The sequence below is a fragment of the Paramormyrops kingsleyae genome, chromosome 24 (genome assembly GCF_048594095.1).
Source record: "Paramormyrops kingsleyae isolate MSU_618 chromosome 24, PKINGS_0.4, whole genome shotgun sequence".
NCBI lineage: Eukaryota > Metazoa > Chordata > Actinopteri > Osteoglossiformes > Mormyridae > Paramormyrops > Paramormyrops kingsleyae.
Window position 1 is genome coordinate 10,437,955 of NC_132820.1, and position 20,887 is coordinate 10,458,841.

General features: G+C 43.8%; 1 protein-coding gene across 2 annotated transcripts in view; it reads right to left on the bottom strand.

The window, feature by feature from the left end:
- Positions 1 to 20,656, bottom strand: part of gabrb4 (gamma-aminobutyric acid type A receptor subunit beta4) — a 50,937-nt gene extending 30,281 nt beyond the window's left edge. The window contains exons 1-2 of one of the 2 annotated variants that reach the window (XM_023845055.2): positions 19,137 to 20,656; positions 17,426 to 17,520 (exon numbers count right to left, since the gene is read on the bottom strand). In XM_023845055.2, the coding sequence (XP_023700823.1) occupies positions 17,426 to 17,520; positions 19,137 to 19,216 (175 nt within the window). In that variant the 5' untranslated portion in view covers positions 19,217 to 20,656. The remainder of the gene's footprint in view (positions 1 to 17,425; positions 17,521 to 19,136) is intronic. The other variant, XM_023845054.2, reaches the window with a different exon arrangement.
- Positions 20,657 to 20,887: the final 231 nt, after the last annotated feature.

Genomic DNA, 20,887 nt, shown 5'->3' on the forward strand with positions numbered 1-20,887 from the left:
CCTGAGAAATCCTGACCAATCTCTATCCCTGGAGATTAGTTTGTCCTTTTAATAGTCCTTTTAAACTAGTTTCCATTTGTGGTTAAAATAGTGAAAATGTAGGAATAACACATGGTGCTGACCCCCGCCCATAAGGGATTTGTGTGCATGGGTAGCATCCCACTTCATCTGCTGCTGGCAAAGCCGTTTACGGAAACCCTTTAGGGCTTGGAATCGTTTGCCAGCCTTTCCTGAGCTTACTCTAATGCATCAATATCATTTTTGAGGCCGTGTGACCAAAGCTCAATATCTTGCTCTAGCTAAGACATCTTGCAGCCGCAGCATGACGTTGAAGTTACGGATACGTCCGCGCGTTCATTTTTACTTGCTTGTACCATCAAAGTCATGCGATAAAAAGGCATCAATGTAAACTGGGAGTCACACGCTGGTATTGTGTATAGTTTAGCATGACCCATTTGCACATTCCAATTCCCTGTAATTCCCCAGCAACAATGACATCTGCCAAATCGACCTACTGAGCAACAACGGCAATTATAATAACATAGAGGCGAGATGCAGAGCGCTTGCCGGTATAAGGAACACAAGTGACATCTGTAAAGCTCCTGTCTTCAGCTCCTGGCTCAAACTGGTTCGGAGCACAGTACAGATTGCATCCTCACTCAAGCTCTCTTCAGCAAGCTGATTTTGCTCCGGCTTCAAGATTTATTTGCGTCAGCGGGGCTCTCTGTGGGGCTGCCGCGCGGCTGGCTCGCCAACAAACAAGGTTTTCTCGGCCGCATGAATATTTCAAAGATGTGTTTTTGACATGCAAGAACAGGGTTTTTTTAACCTTTCTGTAAACCATGGACACCCAAAGGAGAAGAGAGCAGAGCTTGGGACCCCTTACCACATAAAAACAAAAAAAAAAATTAGCTCGGGGGGGGGTTTCACACTGCGCAAATTGGAAAATAATATCGACACTTTCTTAATTTATGATAAGACCCTCTGTGACTGCTCTGTGGACCCCAGGTTGAAAACTACTATACTAGAACATTCTGTTACCGTAAAACTGAAGACTGAGGAAAAAGGTCCTGCACCCAGTGATGTCATGCTTTTAGGACTGTCTTGCTTTTAAGGGGGGTGTCAGGTAAAGGGGGTGTCAGAGAAGCTTACCATGGGATTCCGTTTTAAAACGAGCTTATGCTGGGGTAATCTTTTGGGATGTACACCCATCAGAACAGAGTGCATTTTCATTTGTCATTCTCAATTATGTCATTCTGAGTTACAGAAATCTGATTGGACAGTCTTTCTGACATATGCATATATAAGCCCGGCCCATGTTTAAACCACCTGACGATGTCTTCCTGCTCCGTTATTCCTGATAATCTGCTCTCTTCCTGGCTTGATTTTAAAACATGTAAACCATGGGGGCACTAACCTTATGGTGTTCCTTCTCCCTTCGCTCCACACTGACAGTGAACCCCCCCTCCCTTGCCCACACCACTATCACCACTTGTGCGAGGTCAACATGGCCGCTCACTTCTCCTTCCCTCCAAATTCCCTGCAGCATTGTCATATTCCCTGCCCGCCCCCTTCCCCCAAAAAAACGAAGAACATTCTCCACTCCAAAACGTGAGGAACTGCAATAAAAATGTCCCCAGACGGTGCATTATTATTTGAAAACTTTTTCAGAAACATCTTTTTCCCTCTTCTTTTTTTCTGCCTTTTTCTGATCTGCCGCTCCTCCACTGGGGTTAACGCAGTGCGCTTCTCCGACACAAAGAAAGTTAACTGCTGTAACCGCAGACTGAGGTCCTTTGCTTACCATGCAGAATCCCGAGGGCTGATGTTCACACAGCCATTTGACCATTTTAATCATTTCTACATTGTGGGATTGCAGAAACAAAGAAAAAGGCGCTGTTACGTGGGATTACCATCACTTTACTATTCAGGAAAAAACAGCCCCAGGCAAACCCAAGTGGCTAATCCCACATGGAATTATCACACTACGATGACATTGTTCTCAGGGGCTTTCGTTCTGTCACCTCACACGACTTCCAGTCCCAACACTCAACCTCCTGGAGAAGCATCCACCTGAGTCTCGGTCCTCATGGGTATGGGCGAGGCCCCTCGAAAAGCACCTCGGATAAAGCCAGGCGCTGTTCCAGCCCCTTCCCGGCTCCTGGGCACTGAGAGCATGTGCTCTATATCCTGATCTTTGATAGTCTGCCAGCCTCGTCTCTGATCTCCGCCGATTCCCTTAGCAAGCCGCACAAGGCCTCCGAGGGGAGACAGAGATACCCGCATTTTGTTCAGGCTTTAACTTGCCTCGGAGTTTTAACGGCGGAAGTGCTCCTAATCCCGGCCTGTCTGCTGCTTATTTTGACGGATTTCATATAGGCTATTAGCATGGGGCTAACAGAAGGTGTGCGCCAACCTAACCGAATAGGTAGCAAGTGTGACCCTGTGACTGGCGCCCCAGTCTGGTAGATCAACTTAAATGCAGCATCAAGTACACGATTATTATCTATGGTCGCTTTTCCACTGTGCCAGGTACTATACTTCGAGTATGGAACTTTCGGAACCTTCCCTTTTCCACTGACTTCAGGTCAAGTACCAGTACCAACAGTTCCAGTACTTTGGGGTGGGACTTGAAATGCATTCTTTGTCGATTGGTTAAGCAAGTATTCTGCCTCTGAAACACAATACAAATGTCGTCTTGAAAAAACGTAGTAAAGGAAATAAAAGTAATGTGTGGACAAATGAAGAGACCCAAGCTTTAATTGCGTTCTGGTCAGAAGAACAGATACAACAAGATTAGGACAGCATGAAAGGAAGCATTTTGTATAATATAGCTACTAGGATCACAATGTGATTTTATTATAATAAATATTAGGGTATTTATACAGCAAAAATGTAGTTCAGTGTAAATTTCTGACAAACCTGTCAAGGAGTGATTTAAAGAGCAAGGGTGAAAATGATTATGATTGTCTGGGAAAATGCATGCAGTGCTCATGCAAAAGCAGCGGACATACATTTTGACACTATACATACAACTTTGTGCGCTATACTGTCCATACAGAATTGAAGGTAAGAACAAACCTGATCTGAATCTAGCTTACTAGCGATGTGAGAATTGCATGTGAATAACATGTGATGCTGGCATTAATATCGTACATCATCCAGTCGAATTCAGCACGAAATGCCCTGCCTCGCGTTGTGATGTCATTTGGCACCGGTAGCAATTTTAACGCCAGTGGAAAACTGGCACCTCAAAGTACCATACTTTTTGGTACTTACTGTCCTGGAGTGGTGGAAAAGTGCCCAATGTTTCCAAAGCTCTACGGAAATCATTTGGGAAAGTTACGTGAAAGCTGGCCAAGAGCTGGCGGCCTTATTGATTAGTGACATCATCGCGGGTTAATTAATAACAACAATCGTGATGGAGCTTTAACTAAATCACAAAGAAACTCTGGGGAAGTTTCCTTATGTTTACACAAGCTAATGCTGAGAACAATGTGTCATGCACAGATTATACTTTTATGACAATAGTACTCTCGGGATTAAAACACATAAAACTCACAAAGGTTGACAACAAAATCAATTGCAGTGTTTTTCCCCCTATTTTATGTCAGGAACATGGCCTGTGTAGAAGTACTGAAGACTACTGTCACATTTATAGTCACACTGACAGACTTCTGAAAGCTGCAGTACTCACAGTGACCAATGGGCAAACTCTTGGAAGCTGTTGTTGTTCCACTGACCAATGGACAGGCTCCTGGAACCTACTGTAATCACACTCCAATCAGGAGCTAGGCTCCGCATGATTTTGCAATGAAATGATCAAATAAAGCTTGGTATAAGTTATTTTTTTATTGCTTTGTTTGGTTTGTTATAAAGAGTTTGGTTAGGTGAATGGGCTGTGACAGCCAACGTTGATGTCTCCGGTGCTTGATTCAAGCCACGTTGCTTTTAGAAAACATATGAATAATTGAAGTCATTTATTTGGAAATGGGGGATCCATTTGAAAACACAGTTTTATCAATAATTGAAGTTGTAGGCTACAGCTACAGCTCAGTGCCTGTGCATGTAGTAGCAATTTTCGTGTTGAAATCCCAACGGGGCGAGCGTACTCTGTCAGGAAGGCATGCTGTGTGCCCAGGCAAAATTAATGACATGTATTAGCTAGCTTCATTGTAACGATATAAGCATACAGTACATGGCACACAGCTATATTACAGTAGCATTTACTGATTTCAGCCTCCAGATCATGGCAAGAATGGCGCAAATCATGTTCAGTTGAGCTGTCATTGTATTGCGTTGGAATGCCAGTTACATTATTGCATGATGAAAAGACATCTGTATATCTTATACTTACAAAAAGGACAATGTATTATTTAATGTTTTATGCATTTTGCAAGTGTTGCATTTAATTAAGTTGTTGAAATAATAAAATAAGCATACTTCTAGCCAATTTAGACTATCATAGGTGCCCTTTGAATGATACAAATAGCATTTAACTGGATTATGTAACTATCTCTGCAATATATGGCCCCCCGCACCCTGAGATTCATGGGATATGGTCTAGCCTCATGCAGCCTCACAATTGATAAGTGTTTAATGGAAAACAAATGGATGGATGAATCTAGCTGCCCGTTGATTGATTAGTATTTTGTCTAAGGTGCACTGTTCCCTTTTGCCCTCTGATGTTCCTCATAAAACACTAGAATTATCATGGGCTTTGTCTCCTCAACCAAAAAGAGTTCAATGATAGGGAGAGAAAACCCACTATGCTAGCAAGCAATGGCTGATTAGCAGGAACCAGTGTGTAATCTGACGAAACTTATGCAAGGGCAACAGTGTTGAGAAAGTCACGGATTGTATATACAGTGGTACCTCAGAACTCGAACTTAATCCGTTCAGAACTCGAGTTCGAATCCTAAAAACTTCAAGTTCTGATCGAATCTTCCCCATAAGAAATAATGGAAAACCAATTAATTGGTTCCCAGCCCCCAAAAAATATACCTAAATATGTTTTTTTAGCATTTAAACACAAAATGAACAGGATAAAACAAGAAGAGCATATACTAAACACATCTAAGCACATTTATGGCTACCAATAAAAGATTAACCTGGAAAAAAAAAATCTTAATTTTTCACAAACACTGCGCCAACACTTTTTTTTTAATGGCCTCCAAAACGATAAAGAATGTACCTCAACACTACCCCAAGCCATACCCAACATTGCACCAATACTAGACTATGCCATGCAGTCCATTGTTTATTTTTATTATTACTCTGTATTCGTTAATTTGTTCGAAAATCGCAAACGTTTAGGTTGTAACATTTGTACAACTATTGCGTAACTTTTTGGTGAGCAATGGCTACCAAAATGATATAAAGTACAGTGTATTACCTGATATTTTCAATAAAAAAGCACTATCACCAACAAACAATGCTATCACACAGTGACGTGCTGCGTGACTCATTTCCCGCACGTACAAGTTATCTTAGGTCGGCGTTCACGGTTCGAGTTCTGAGATTCAGATTGAGTTCTAGGTCATTTTTTTTTCAAACTGGTTGGTTTGACTTCTAAGAAATTTGAGTTCTAATGAGTTTGAGTACTGAGGTACCACCAAATGTAATCCTCTATTGACCATTGCACAAATATATAGGAATTTGTCCCTTTGCCTACCCCCGTCTTGCTCTTTGTAGCTTGATGGTCACAGTGCAGGGTCAACCATCATGCAGCACCCCTGGAGTTGGGGGAGGGGGTTAAGGGTCAAGGGCCCATGACTGTTCTAGTGAGGCCAGTGCTTGAACCAACAACCTTTTGATCCTGGGCACAGAGACTTAGCCCGCTGATCCACTCACTGCCCCCCAACATGAACAATACAGGGAAACCAAGGACATGATGGAGGTGTGACCAACTCGTTATTGCGCTCCAAACTTCAGGCTCACAATGAGCAGATGGTCACGGACGGTTGGATGGACGGATGAAATAATGATATGATGTCATTACATCCAGCAGTGAGGGTCCATATTGAAAACCACCCCTGTAAAGACAAATAAACCTTTGCAGGTTATTTACCGCCAATTTTTATTTTGGGCATCACTGAGCAGGTTCATTGCCCTCCAGAATTATTTCACTCATTTGTACATTCGGCAGACAGATGGACCTATCATCTGTGTACATATTTAAATGACAAATGTAAGGCAGGTGGCCTCTCTGGAGGTGCAGACTCAATTCTGATTTACTCTCTTGTTCTCCCTTGGTGCCACTGTGTAACTAAGCAGAGGAGAGAAAACAAACATAAAGCAAGGATTTGGGGGGAGGGGAACCAGAGTATCCGCCTGGGTGTGTCATTCCGACTGGATTTCCGTCGGCTAAAACCTTGATGTCTCCATCAGCAGTGTAGGAGTGGTTATCATCCACGGACGCCATCTTGAAAACATTTCCAGGATATGCACCTGCCGTCTTCATGACTGTAATGTAGCCTGGGAACCGTGAGCTCTAATTATGGGATTATGGCGGCCAGACGCTGACGAGAAGGCAGGAGATGTTTCTGTAAACTGACTGGGCGATGCTAGGATTTGTGTGTCGCACATGAGAGCGGCCATAATTCACAGACAGGGGCCGAACTTATCATTAGCCAATGATGTGTTTTGAATTATGAGTGACAGCGGAGTGGGCACTTTGTGGACCAATCAGCTTTCAGCTGGGGTCAGTGCCCTTGTGGCCCCGCCCCTGTATACACCCCTGATGACTGGGGAAACACTGACCTCACTGGCTCCCTCTTGAATCAGAATCCACACATTCAGGAATCCATAAACGAGAGCCAATAAGGATCACAGCCCATTCTTGGGGACGGCCCACCGTACAGAGTGAAACTGCTCAGACTCTGGCAAGGCCAATCCAAAATATTTATGTATTTCTCTTCCTGACATTTATAGTTATTAACACATTGTTGACATTTAAAAATCTGTTGCTGGAAGCTATGAGTCAGAATTAACAGTCTGTTCATTATGCATTAATTGTAATTGGAAACATCTATGCTTGCAAGACTACTGCTCACAGGAATGCAAAAATAATAATGATGATTATAGTATGCATCAGTCGAGAATCATTTTATTTTTATGTTACAGTCACTAGATAGTGTATTCAAATGATATCTGATCTTAGGCTTTAGGATTTAAAGTATTGCTAGGTGTCATTCCCACTGGATTGTTCTGTATTATTTGTATTGTACATGTGTCCATATAAAAGGGCTGCAACATACTAATGCAACATACTAATGCCATACTAAAATCTGTATTTTCGCTTTTCAGTATAGAAAAAAAAAACTTCATTTATTGATCTACAACGTCTATAAGATGAAGACCAACTTTTCCAACAAAGTAAAATATTTAATTAGCGTAGCTGTGGTTAGTGAGATGGACCTCTCTCCTTGATGAATGAAAGGAGGTAATTACTCCAGAGTCAGTAGTTCCGCGCTCGATAACGAATGTTTGGGGCATGAGGAGGAAAAAACACCAGCAAACACAAGGGAAATGAGGAAAAACTGATATAAAAAAAAAACTGGCAAGTAAAACGAATAGCAGCCTGCCCACCTATTGTCACTCCAAACCAGCAGGGGGTGCAGTAATTAAGGATGTGGACTTCTATAGAAAAAAAAAGCTGTGCAAGTGGGTATTTCTGTGCCCTTGAGTAAGATGTTTAAGACAAATTATCCCAGCCCAGCTGTACAAATGGGCAAAAAATTGCTGGGCTAGGCTGGACAAAAGTGAAGAAGATACGTGGCTCTGAATAAAAACACAAGATGCCCAACTAATTCTTTAATTACGCGATATAAAAACTCCTGTATGGGTGATAGAGTGAGACGGTTGAGCATCATTCCTGTGATTGGGTGCTGCAGCTGTCAGTATGTTTGTGGGCGGGGTAAGAGATACTTTCTCCCTGTCTGTTATGCAATGAGATTGCAGTGCTCCCCCCCCCCCCCTTGCTCTAGAGTTCCCCGAGGTTCCTCAACGATTCAGCAGCTGTGAGGCTCCAGAGATGACGAGTGTGTGTGTGTGTGTGTGTGGGTCTGTGGGAGGGGCGGGGGTTCAAAAATGTGCCCCGCTATCAGTAAACTGCCCCGTATGTGAGACAATCCTCCCTCTCCGTCCTCCATTATTGTGGTTGAGGGTCCATGGGGATCCACTCACATCTCATTTTGATCAGCGTTGCTGTTTAGAAGGTGCTGGAGACCACAGTAAAGGTGATGTAAACAGAGGAGACTGATCCTGCTTTCTTAAGCAGTTTTTGTTTTTTGCCTGCTCCTTCCCCAATAAATCACACAGCGTCCTATGCTTTATTAAAGGGGGTGGGGGGTGATCATTTCTGTACTCTGTGCGCATTCATTCTTAGGCTCTGACAACACATTCTGTTTTATGCTGAATGTGCTGCACTTTGCATTGAGCTATATGCCAAGATAAGAGCAGCTGCGTTACGTAACTTATCGTTGCCGGATGCATTGTAGCGGCAAGAACAAATTGGGAGGGATTTAAGGGAATTTATCAGTGACATTTGTATGTAGAAACCATTCACCAAAATGTAATTTGTTGCAGTATTTTCCCTCGAGTTAGAAATTATACTTTAAACTACAATTTTGCATGTTGGCCGTCTCTAAATATGTGGGAATTCTTTGTTTCCAGATCTGTGATGCTTTTCAGGGTAGCCCTAGGGGGTACTTGCTGTGGTTTATCTGATACTAGTAGAAAACATGACGTTTTATAATGCACGCCTTGTCCTGAAGCGTTTTCATTACAGCCAATGGTAAACACCCAATAATTTGCATAAATATGCATGCTGACCTTAATTTCTCTGCTGTAATTCCACCTTTTTATTGTTGCGCACCCTTATGGTGGCAACATCAAAATGAATAATATGGCAGATGTGATTCATTAAGCCTCAAAGGGAAATGTGATTTGGGAAACACGCAAAGGATTTCATGTGGGCGGCAGAGGCCGGTCGAGTTAATTCTGCACAGGAAATGAAGCAGTTGTCACCCATCGACCTCTTAGCTGTCATCAACAACGATTGGCCGCAGTTATCTATGGCTAAAGATAAGAGAAAATGACGACGAGACCTATCCGTTCGCATCGATGGTCTCTCCTGATGTCCCTTCCCTTGGTCCCCAGTGAACTGTCTTTGCCTCCATCTTCAAGACATAATCTTGCATGGATAACACAGTTGGGTCAAATGCTAGGAAAACGAGACGAATTTGCGGGGGTCCTTCCGATGAATTCACGCCGGTGGCAGTTTTACTCACACAAAAATGTGCTGAGAGCAAAATGAAAAATGAGCAACTAGAGGAGGCGGGACCAAGATATCTGATTGGTTTGTTCCACCTCCTCTGCATTCTGATTGGTCATCTCTCTGAACCAATTATTTTTCCTTCTGCCCTCAGAACATTTTTGTGTATGAAAAACTCCCATGAGCTGAATTCACCTGCCAAGCTGGTCACATTCTTTATGAGGTACAGGTTAAAGGTGATGGAGGAGTTTAATAGGGCCTACCGAAGACATACTGAAGACTTACCTACACCCTGCTTTGGTCTGACAGATCCTTGATAGTGGAGAAACCATGAGGGACCCTAGCCTCCCTGAAATGGTTCTTGTAAAGTGTAGACATGATGAGGCTCCTAGTCATAGCTGACTACCAACGTAACGCGCGCCTGAAGTGAGCCAAGGATGTCAGATGCACACCCAGTGCTCAGGAGGGGGTTGTCCCGGGATCTTCTGGGAGCTTTAAAGCTGCGCCCGCAATCTTTGACCGTTGCCAGTGAGCCGAAGAGCAACTCCGCGAGCTTTAAATCACAGATGAGGGGAAGGTGAGTCATAGCGCTCAGACGGATGGGGGCTAATGCCATAGCAGCAGCTGGGAGGACGCGAGACATCAGCTGAGGCTCGGCGCGGTCCGGCTCTCAGGGGAACGAGCCAAGTCAGCGGCACCGGGAGCAGCCGCCACTGCACCCGCGAAGCCATTAAAATCTACTTTAGTGACGACGACAGCTGAATTTAAGGCGCCGTCACTGGGCGGCCAGGGGGGCTGCCTCGTTTGGGCTCCTCGTCAGTGCGGCTCGCTCTTGTCTTCCGTGACATCGTTACGCCGAATTCTCCGTCGGCAGAGTCCGAGCTCTGCGGCGCACAGGTGACTCACGGGTCCCTCGGGGCTGTCCAGAGCGACGACGAGTGTAAGACCAAAAGGTCTCCTTTACAACTGAGAGAATCCATCCAAGGTATACGGTGGAAAACACACCCCTCAGCTGGTTCTTAAGATATATTAAGCTAGAACTTGCAGGTGGAAGAAACAAAGACGAAAAACGTGTCTTGTTTTTCTATAGGCAAAGGGACAGATATTCAGCACAAGACTCAATACACTCAACAAAAATAAACCAGATAAGCAAGCAGAAGAGCTGTCGTTTTGCTAAATGCCAGTCAAACTGAAGGATATTTTAATTTTCTGTTGATATTAGTCCTGGTACTGTTTAATTTTTAATTTATTTTCAATTCAGACACCGTATAGTGTAAACCTGGCACTACACCTTAAGGTTTTTTTATTTAAGAAAACCCGAATTATTTTAAATGAACCTCCAACAGCCGCACATAAGTAAAGTGCTGTTTATAGTTTGTCTTCAGAGCTAAAAGAGACTTGGAATAAGTGGACAGTTACATCTGAAACCAACAACTGTGTTAAATAAGGCCCTTTATGTGATTGAGTCCATCTTATTCAAAAGAAAAATGATTGATTTGGGTCAGTGTGGTGAAAGCAGGGCTTTTGTGCCTCTCCCTGACACAACATTAATGCTTTATGGTTTTCATTCATTTGTCCCGTAATTGGACACTGTGCTTTTCGGAGCTTAAGAGGCTGTAAAAACACTTTCCATTAAAAGAGGGCAGATACCTGGTTTTCCTGGCCTCCTCCTTCATTGTTTTGTGACCCTTCCTATCCATGGATCAGGTTGTTAAATGATGTCTTTTACAAGCCCTGCTATGCTCTGGCTACAAGACATGTCCATTAATCTGAAGCGCGGCCACCATTTTGGTAACATACAGCCTATGTGGTTTAAGTGAGCGTGTGTTTTAGTGACGTGAAACCGACAACAATTGTGAGCATCACTGTGTAAGAATAACAATTCAGAATGTTTTTCTTTAAAAAAAATAAATTAAAAATCTCTTCACTGGCCATAGCTTATTCATTGAACCAAAGCATAGCAGAAACTACAGTATGTTATATAACAATTTGATGGAATAACACAGGAAGAAACGTTGTCGATCACAAAAACAACTTAAGGACGGTGATAAATAATACTCAAGGCCACAAGGAAACCCGGGCTGCAAAATACAGCGTTAGAATCACAAGTCGCCTTTTCAAAAAACGAATTTTTCTCACAGTCCATTTAACGAAACTTTCAAAGCTGCGCCAGTGGCACCGAAGTCGTAGGAGACGCTAATAACGCTGCAGAAGAACGCATTCTGCACTTCGGCAAACGGCGAGCCGCTTCAATGTAACGTAATTAGCGGTTTCATTTTAGCGGAATCTCCCGTGGCTCCTTTCTCTGACCATCGCGAGGCGACTCATAAGGCCGTATCTGCACCACATTTTTCACACAGTGACTGTTTTACCTAAAGAAATCCGCTATTTGGGTACGAGGTCCTGCAGAGGGGCGGAAAGCACTACAATAGCATGGTAGCAGGCCAATGCTAACATTCAGTACTTTGGTGTGTATATAAAAACAGACACCGGACCCACAGAACGTCAGAGTGATGTTTGCCGTGTATGAGAGTGTATGAGTATTTGTCTGTAAAGTACAATCTGACTTTTCGCATTTTATCCTGATTAACCTCACCAGTCCTCGCTGTTGCAAATGATATTATAGTTTTCGATATTCACTGAGCAACAAAATGGGATCTCAGGCAGGGATTGCAGCGTTTCAATGTGTCGTTCTGCGGCTACAATTTTGCTCTCGTTACCTGGTGCCTCACAAGGGCCTGATCCAATAATAACCTCGAATTATAGCAAATGTTACTTATCGCTTCAGAAAATATAATAATACCCATTTGAAGGGAACATCCATGCATGCCACCGAGGGCCAATCGAGATGCCAGACGCATTACTTGTGGTCCACCTCGTATCTTGTAACATTCATTAACTCGGAATAACTGTAATATGGTGGGACTGTGATTGCATTAGATTTCATTACATAGTCATATTAAAACTTTTCAATATACGGGGATATTTCTGCATACTCAATTAGAAGCCATTATCCATACTGGAAATGGCGACATGTTGACAAGGTTTACCGTATACAGAAAACACCCGATCCCCGCTAAAATACGCTAATGATTCTCTTTTAAATATAACACAGAATGGACTCTGGATGCTGTTCATCCAGTTTCGGCATCCTGCGGGCCACATCTCCGTGTGCTCACTGGTCACAGAGTCACCGAGGCTCAAAACATGCAGCTGCTGTCATGTAAATCCATTTCAGAGTCAGTAGCTTCTGAGAGTCAACGGCCAGGCCGCCAAAAATGATAAAATGCCGGTAGTTGACTGGTGGCAGGTGACTCTCTTGGACAACGGCTGGACTAAAGCGACAGGACGGGTTGAAATATCTGCCCGCAGGAAGCTGCGATGAATCACGGCTTCGGGTGTGACACGTGTATCCAGGCAACTGCCCTTCTCCTCCATTTTGTTAATTAAACCTTCAATGCGTTTTTTTTTTTTTTTTTTTTTACAGCTGAGATGTGGACTGGGTCCTCCAGGCGAGAGGATTTGAGGCTGTGCTCAACCCAGAGCTGCCTATTGTGCTGCTGGAAAACCATGTCGTAACAAGAAGGTCCTTTGAAAATGACCGGTTCACTGGGGGTCATAAACGCTGCAGATCTTTTATGAAAAGGAATCCATTCCGCTGCCATAATGATGGGACGGGGGCTGATTTTGTCATTTATCGTTTATTGGTAGTGGGGGGGGGACATGTTATTAAACATCAAAAGGAAGCCATATTAGCTTCCACTTTTAACGTGATCTGAGGAAAAAGGGGGCCCCCCTTGTCCTCTTTTGATTAGCACATGCTAATATCATTAGCATTAATATAATATCTCGAAGAAGCAGAAATTTGTGCCCTCAGTAATTAAGCCATTATTAAAATGAAAAACAAGATGAGTGCTATCAAGCAGACTGAATCCCTGAATTAAATATAAATGCGAAAATAAAATGGTCGAAAAAACCATTTGCATCATTATGAGAAAGGAGTAAATAAAGGTATGAGTCTGCCGCAATTAACTGTTAAATCAAACAGCTTACAAACGTTAACAAAATGTGGACTTGGCGTTGGGAAAAAACAAGGAGGCACACAAAACGAAACGCGAACGAATCTGACACGATGATGGGTTATTGTACGAAAAAAAAAAAACCGGCGCGGCTGTGACCGCCATGTGGTGGGTTTTGGTAACTGCAGAATCATGATTCACATGGTAACACTGCCACCAAACAATAAACATTTCTAATGACCGCTTCACAATACACTTTGAACATCAGTTATCAGAGAACGTACTGTGATTTTGGCGGAAATTTTCTGCGAACAAAATGGAAGGCATGAAATTATTATTATTATTATTATTATTATTTTTACATTTTGTCAAGTAAACTTTGCTACAAAGGTTGTCCTTGTTTCTAACAATGCAGTGGCCTTGGTGCCACCCGTCCTTGTACCATGTGACGTACACAACGCTGGGTGCCAATGGAGTGTCAATCTGCTATCCACACTGTGACCTTGAACGTTTAACAGTGGCAGAGATGGCAGCTGGGGGCCCAGTCACCACCCGCCCCCCCCTCAAAACGCATGATGCATAAACCCCCAAAAAAATAAATAAATTATATATATATATATATACACATATAAAGCCAGTTGACAAAAGAGGATAATCTTGGAGAACTGCTGCTGGAATCCCAGACAAAACAAGCTCACCGATTACAAGAACGAGGAACTCCTTGCTTGCAGAGACACAGTGTACCGACTTTCGTAGTCGTTAGCATTAATCATTAACGTGCTGACGTCCCATCCAGCCTGGTCACTGGGGAATTCAATCTGAAGTTGAACCATCGTGAACTCATTGTTCTCAGGAAGTAAAACAAAATGCGAGGCGCATTGGAGATCTGGCACGATGTCTGTGTGTACCGCTAACGTGCTACAGTGCTAACCTGCCATCGCTCAACTTGTTGATATGCGAGCAGAAGCTCCAACAAGCTATATAGATAGGTGTGATCATCTCATGCTGGCGTAGTGGATGGAGAAGGAGAGTGGAAATGGCTCTGTGGCTGCCAGATGAAGATAAGAGGCCTGCAGTAACACCTGCAAAAATCTGGATTGTTTAATAATAATCTTAAATGTGAAGGGTTAAAACTGTTAGATATATAACTTACTGTAGACTGAGGGTGTCCAATAAGCATTTAAATGTTATTTGCTGCTATTAGTACTGTCCCCAGCAGACCATCTTTCCTGATGCATTATGGTATTGAGATCACACTGCATCTCCCCGTGACTTGGATCCCACTGCCTGAGCTCTTTCTTCCCCAGCCAGATAGCTACTACATCCACAGGCTGTTTGCCGAAAACTTTGAGCCAAAGACCACAGACTCAGTGTTTGCGAAAAGCAAACGTAAGAGAGGCGGCGGCTGCGTTAGATGGCAGACGTGCAATGAGCAGGAAGCGGGTCACTTGTCCCAGATGTCATCAGCAACCCCCCCCCCCCCCCAACCTCTGGACACTGCATAGTCACCGAAACACTGGGTCACACTCAAGCACTGGGGCCGCTTACGTTTTTTTTCCTCTCCCACGAATGAACCCCAGCTGGGCATTTGAATAAATGGGACAGTCCATCAAAGTCCTTCATGGGGATGGAATGTGTTCGCAGACAGTTGGGCTTCAGAACCAGCCTCCCTCGGGTCCAGCCCTTTATCGGATTGTTATCCCTCCGTTGTGCCACTCATCTGGGCTTGCTCACCTGGAGCCCTGCAGCAGTTCCCACACCAGACCGGGAGTCCCACAATGCATTTAAGCCCCCCCACCCCCACCCCCACACACACACACACACATGCACACTCACTGCTAGGAACGTTACGCACAGGGGAATTCTGTTTTTTTCTGTCTGCGAGGGATTTTTTGGTCCGATGCTGAGCCCAATTAAAATGTGCTTATCCCCCCCCCATCAACTCCCCCAGGTGTTGGAACTGGTCAGCAAAAGTGTTAGACAAGGCACAGTCTGACTGATGATGGAATTATCAAGATGTGATAGACTACATCTACTAGGCTGGAGCAGAACTGGGGTTTATATGACCGCCCCCCTCCCCCCCCCTCCTACACACACACACACACAGAACCACCCCATTGCTCTTGCCAAGAACGGCAACCCCACATTCTGCAGTGGAACCCTGCTGTGAGGAAATTCAAAAGGTACCCGCGACAGGACCGAACTGAGCTCAGCTAATTCCAGCCATTTTGCAATTAAAGATCTCCACACAAATGCCATTCCCTCACTGGAGTGGCTGTCCACTGATCTGAGGAGCTCAGATCTGCTCAGACGCCAACAATCTCGTTAAAGAGGATAATGAGCAATCAGGTCGGGTTTGGGAGCGTGCACCGGTATGGCGCCTCGCTGCACCCACCACTGGACGATATACCTCGGGATCCCGACTGGCAACCCCTCCAGGCAGACATACGGTCCAGTCCCCCACGCCATCTCTCTGCCGCAGCCAGGTGTTACGTGGGCATCCCCTTGGCCTGCTTCAGCCGGATCACCCTCAGGGAAACGCGCCACACGGGCGCAGTGCCGTAACTGACGCTCCCTCACAGTGCAGGTAATGTGCCTCATTCGGGGCTCCCTGAGCAAACCGGAGGTACTCAAGCTTCCTAAGAGACACAGTACCGAGTCCAGCCTTCGTCTCAGCTCACTGGATAATGTCCACGTCTCACACCCATACAGCAAGACAAGGAGCACCAGGACTCTAAAGATTTGGACCTTCATCCTCTTACAAAGATATCTGGAGCACCATACACGCCTTTCCAGTGACCTCATGACCCCCCCCCCATGCTCTCCCAGTCTGTCTACTGAGAGCAGTGTCATCCCCCTGCAGTTGCCACAATCCAGGCAATCAACCTTCCCTTTCCTGATAGGGTCAAGTCTCGTTTTGCAGTCAGTAGGGATGATGCCCATCTACCAAATGAAAGCAAAGATCATCCTCAAGAACTGTGGACCCAGATACGTCCAAAGCATAACCGGGACCATCCCTTTGATCAGTCCATCAAAGGGATACAATTCATCACACAAAATGGACAAGCATGATACGATAAAGCGAATATAATAAATATCACATAGTAACCATTGCAGTTCCATCAAAGGGGAAAGTGTTTGCAGGAGTAGATTTGTTAATCAAGAGTAAAGACACACGATTATCTCTCCCAGGTGATCATAGTCAAACCCTCCCTCACAATGGATTTCCTACCTCTGGAAGGTACATTATGACGTAAAGATGGATGACAGTCAATATAGCATGGTTTTTAGGTGAAATGTGACAGACATGCCCGTGAAAACCTGGGACTTAAAACGAGGTCGCAGTTAAACCAGCTCATCTTAATCTCTCTGCCCCGTTTGAGCAGTCGTCTCCTTTTCTGAGAGTAGCCCCTTTGAGTTTGATTTGATTTAAATCAGATTTGATCAAAACATCCTTCCTGGGCTGGATGTGAGAAGCCCCTGTCTGCTTGAGTGCCCCTGTATTTGCAGCTCAAAGTGGTCAGGCACCTCTGGTTATCTGCTGTTGTTGGGGCTCGTACATTATTACAGTCTCACATCTCCATCCATGAAGGCCTGGCACCCCAGTTTAACCTGAATTTATTTATCACAGCGTTAACGGCACATAATCGTAACCGGTGACATTCCAGTTCAACCAAAATCAAGCCCAGTACTTGGGAGCACACTGTTATTTCATCTGGGATTCGAGCTCAAAACCTTCTGGGTCCAGAGAGCACAGACACCCTAGACCGGGGGTGGGCAATCTTATCCGCAAAGGGCCGGTGCGTATGCAGGTTTTTGGGATAACCTGAAGGTCGGAAACCCAGGTGAGAGGAATCTTCAGCCAATCAGTCGTCTAATCAGTCCTCTGGTTTAACAACATGTTAATTAGGGAGTTGCAGCGAAACCCCGCATACACACCGGCCCTTTGCAGATTTGATTGCCCACCCCTGCCCTAGACGCTTGCTGTTTCAAAAACGGAGCGTCTCGTATCCAGTGTGGTGACCCTAATACTGGGGCTTTTGGTCACCTTAAAGGACGCATCCACTAATGGGCGTCTATCTTGTGACGCCCCCCTCCCCCCAACAGTGTGTTTGTAGGACGCACATACCTCCAAAATCAGGCCGCAAACGGATGTCATACCCCTTCAGTAACTTGTCCACTGTCTTTTTGGCCACAGATATTCCGGTATTTCCAGTGGAGGTGCTGGTGAAAGCAAATCAGGGAGAAACAGTTGATTGTAATATCCACAGTTTCAGTTAATAAAGGGGACGTCTGCACAATGCTGATCATACATAGAACAACCGGAACACAAAAATCCACACGTTTATTCCATTTAAAAGCGTCATTGGTCACTCTGCGTGTATTTTCAATATTCAGTATCTTAATCAATGGCTGTTGTCTCTTACGATCACCCGAATGATACGACGCTGGACGTCATACAACATGTTGTGCTCGCAGGATGGTATTAACAAAACATTGTTCGTTAGCGTGGCTCTGCGTCTGTGTCCTGAATTTTTATGTGCTCCTTTTCCCCTCTAATGTCGGCGTAGTGTTATTTTTCATCACAGAAAAACCAAAGAAAGCGACATGTCAGGCATAAATATGAAAATGCAGGCGCGCCTTTTGACAAGTCCTTCTCTGTTCTGCTCCTTGTTTGGATTCGCATAAGCACAGTGAGCCTTAATAATTTACATTATTACGATACCCCAAGGCGTGCCTCATTAAGTTTTCATCTCATAAAGTTAAAACAGCTGTGTTCTATGTAAAATGAAAGAGCGGGAGGGGAAATGCCGTGCCTCACAGAGAGCAATCGACATTTCAAAAAATGGAAGACATTTTCAGTTTTGAGTCATCCTTCTTTGCTTATTGGGCGGATGTTGTGTTCTGTTCAAAATGCAACAAAAAAAGCATTAGACTTAAGTCATTTGATGACCACTGTACAGTCCGTGGCCTGCCAGTCGATTCACGCTCATACCAATTCACAATTCAGTATGGACTGATAATATCGTCGGTGGCGATGCAAATGTGTTCCTTTTTTGTCGTAGGTTACTTTGTATTCTATTGCTTCTGCGTTTACAGGTGCCTTATCCACATACGACGTGCGTAATCCAGGGCACATTTAGAAATGTGTCTCTATGAACTATAATCGCAGTTTTTCTTTTAAAGGCATAACATCGAATAGATTTAACGAAACTAATAAAAAAAATGTGGTTTAATAACCGCTTACAAAAAAGATATGCGTAACAATCGGTGTTGTAATTAATACAATGCAATTGTATGACACATTTGGAAGGGGTGGGGGTGAGAAAAGAGGAAATCTTTTTTTGGTGGGGGGGGGGGGGTACTACATGCAATTATTCAAAAAATGGTTCGCAACAAAAATCATTACCGTTATGTTGAGAGACTTAGACTGACATGTGGGATGTAACTCTCTTCTCTCATATATATATGTTTAACGAAACAAATAAAACCGTAGATAATTGTTGAAATATTCCAAGTCTACTATATCCGAGTCACGTACAACTGTGTTTTTATCAATAGATATTACGCCAGAATCCGCTTGGTATTAAGGTGTAAGTGTATGAATTTTATGAAACATATTATGCGCGCTCACACAGGGGCGCGCATCGGGTGTAAATTTCAAGGAAATTGTTGACATGTATCCGAACGCAATTGTATGTCTATGTGCCAGTGTGCTGTCAGGGGAACGGTAATGCTCTTAAACATCCAACTGTATGTGTTTACATTCGTAATCAATTGGCTGAATTAAAATATAATAGTATTTTTATTTTTATTTTTTTAAAAAGACGTTTCCTCACCTTTGAGCAAAACAGACGAGGGAGAGAGCCGCCAATGCTGAGACAATTCCACATAATTTATCTTCTTGAGGACCCAACATTTCCACAAATCCTTGTATACAGTTTTAGTAATCCAACCGCCTGTGGTCCTCGGCAAATAAATAAATAAACAAACAAACAAATAAATAAATAATTGAAAAATCCACCTGAGACGTAAAATAAAATATACAGGCAATGAACTGGCCGGAATACAGTGGTTGGCGAATATACATATATAAACGTTTCTATAAAATATACATAATATATGTATAAAGCTCTAATTTGGCACAGTCGTCTTCCTAGCTAAGGAAACCCGTGCAGGTCACAGACCCCTTCGACCAACACCAGAAGAGCAGGCATCTTGCTCAAAATAAATAACACTTTCGAAAGTTCCAGTAAGTTCAAAATGAAGAAAAAATGTACAAAAGGCCGAAAAGATAAAACAAAGACCAAAAAAAATATATACAAACAAAAAGCAGCAGCGCCTTACGGACGGTATTCTGGCTGCTGCAATTTGCCAGTCCAAATCTGCAGAAGAGTCATAGTTCCAACGACGATTCTGCGCGGGGGGATTGCTCCTCTGTGTGTGCTGTGTTTAAGCACTTTTTTCCTTCAGATGTAAACGTTTGGTGATGGGGGTGGGGGTGCGGTTGGTGAAAAATAAAAAAAAGAAATCTGCATTCCCTTATTATTGCTGCTGATGATACAGGTTCTACTCCTCTGTACGCAAAGCCGCTAGGGAAAAAAATTGCACATTGGAAAAAAAAAAAAGCAGAAGAAAATATCAGATGCAGACGTCAGAGTAGGTAATATTAACCCTTTGACAAAATAAATAAATATATAAATGGACGATAAATGGAGAACAAACAGAAAAATATAGCTTTTCTTTAATTATCTCAGTTTTATATGGATTCGGTTGCAACTGATGTCCAAAACGCTAGCCAAATAGAAAGCCCGGTCTCTTTCCGTGTTCCAGCGCTTATTCTCCCGATTCAAAGCCTTAGCAAGTTGTGCTGCTCTTCAAAATGAAATGATACACAAACGAAATGATGGCACAGTACGACAAAAGCTGTGTCTAAATCAACCTATAAAAAACTGAATGCATGAAACTTCCAGTCCGGCAAAATCGGAAATAAAGCACACCAAAGAGCAGGCCGACGTTAAAAAGGCGTTGAATAAAACCTTGATGTCGATAAAAGAATATTGAAAGCTAACGAAGAAGAACGCAACCTGTCCGCGCTCCCGATCGCGAAGGAATGAAGAGAAACGATGCGTTTAGGGACGATTCTTCCTACAATCCATTAAATTACTGTGAGTGTATTCGGGTGCATTTCTACGCATATATGCCAATAAGGCGCCAACTTAGATGTTGGAAAAGATGAGTTACCGTGCAACGTATGTTTCATGTATTCATATTAATTATTGTCACATATTCCGCTTCACATGCGCGCGCTGCCATGCGAACGTCGCCTGCATGTGCGCACCAGCAGTCTGGCTGTCTTTGTGTAACTTCGCGCGTAAAGGCGATGCATGCACACAATTTGGTGTCACCTGGGTCTCCTTTATGAAACATGCTCATATGTACATACTAAATGCACGCGCGATCAGGGGGTATTTTATTGGGGAGGCGAGCCTTTCTGTAGGAATCTATGTGCTGGCCAGTTGCTTAGCAACCGCGCGAGCGGTGATGCAGAGCAGGAGTGCTTTGGAGGCTAAGTGCGAAGACATTTAAA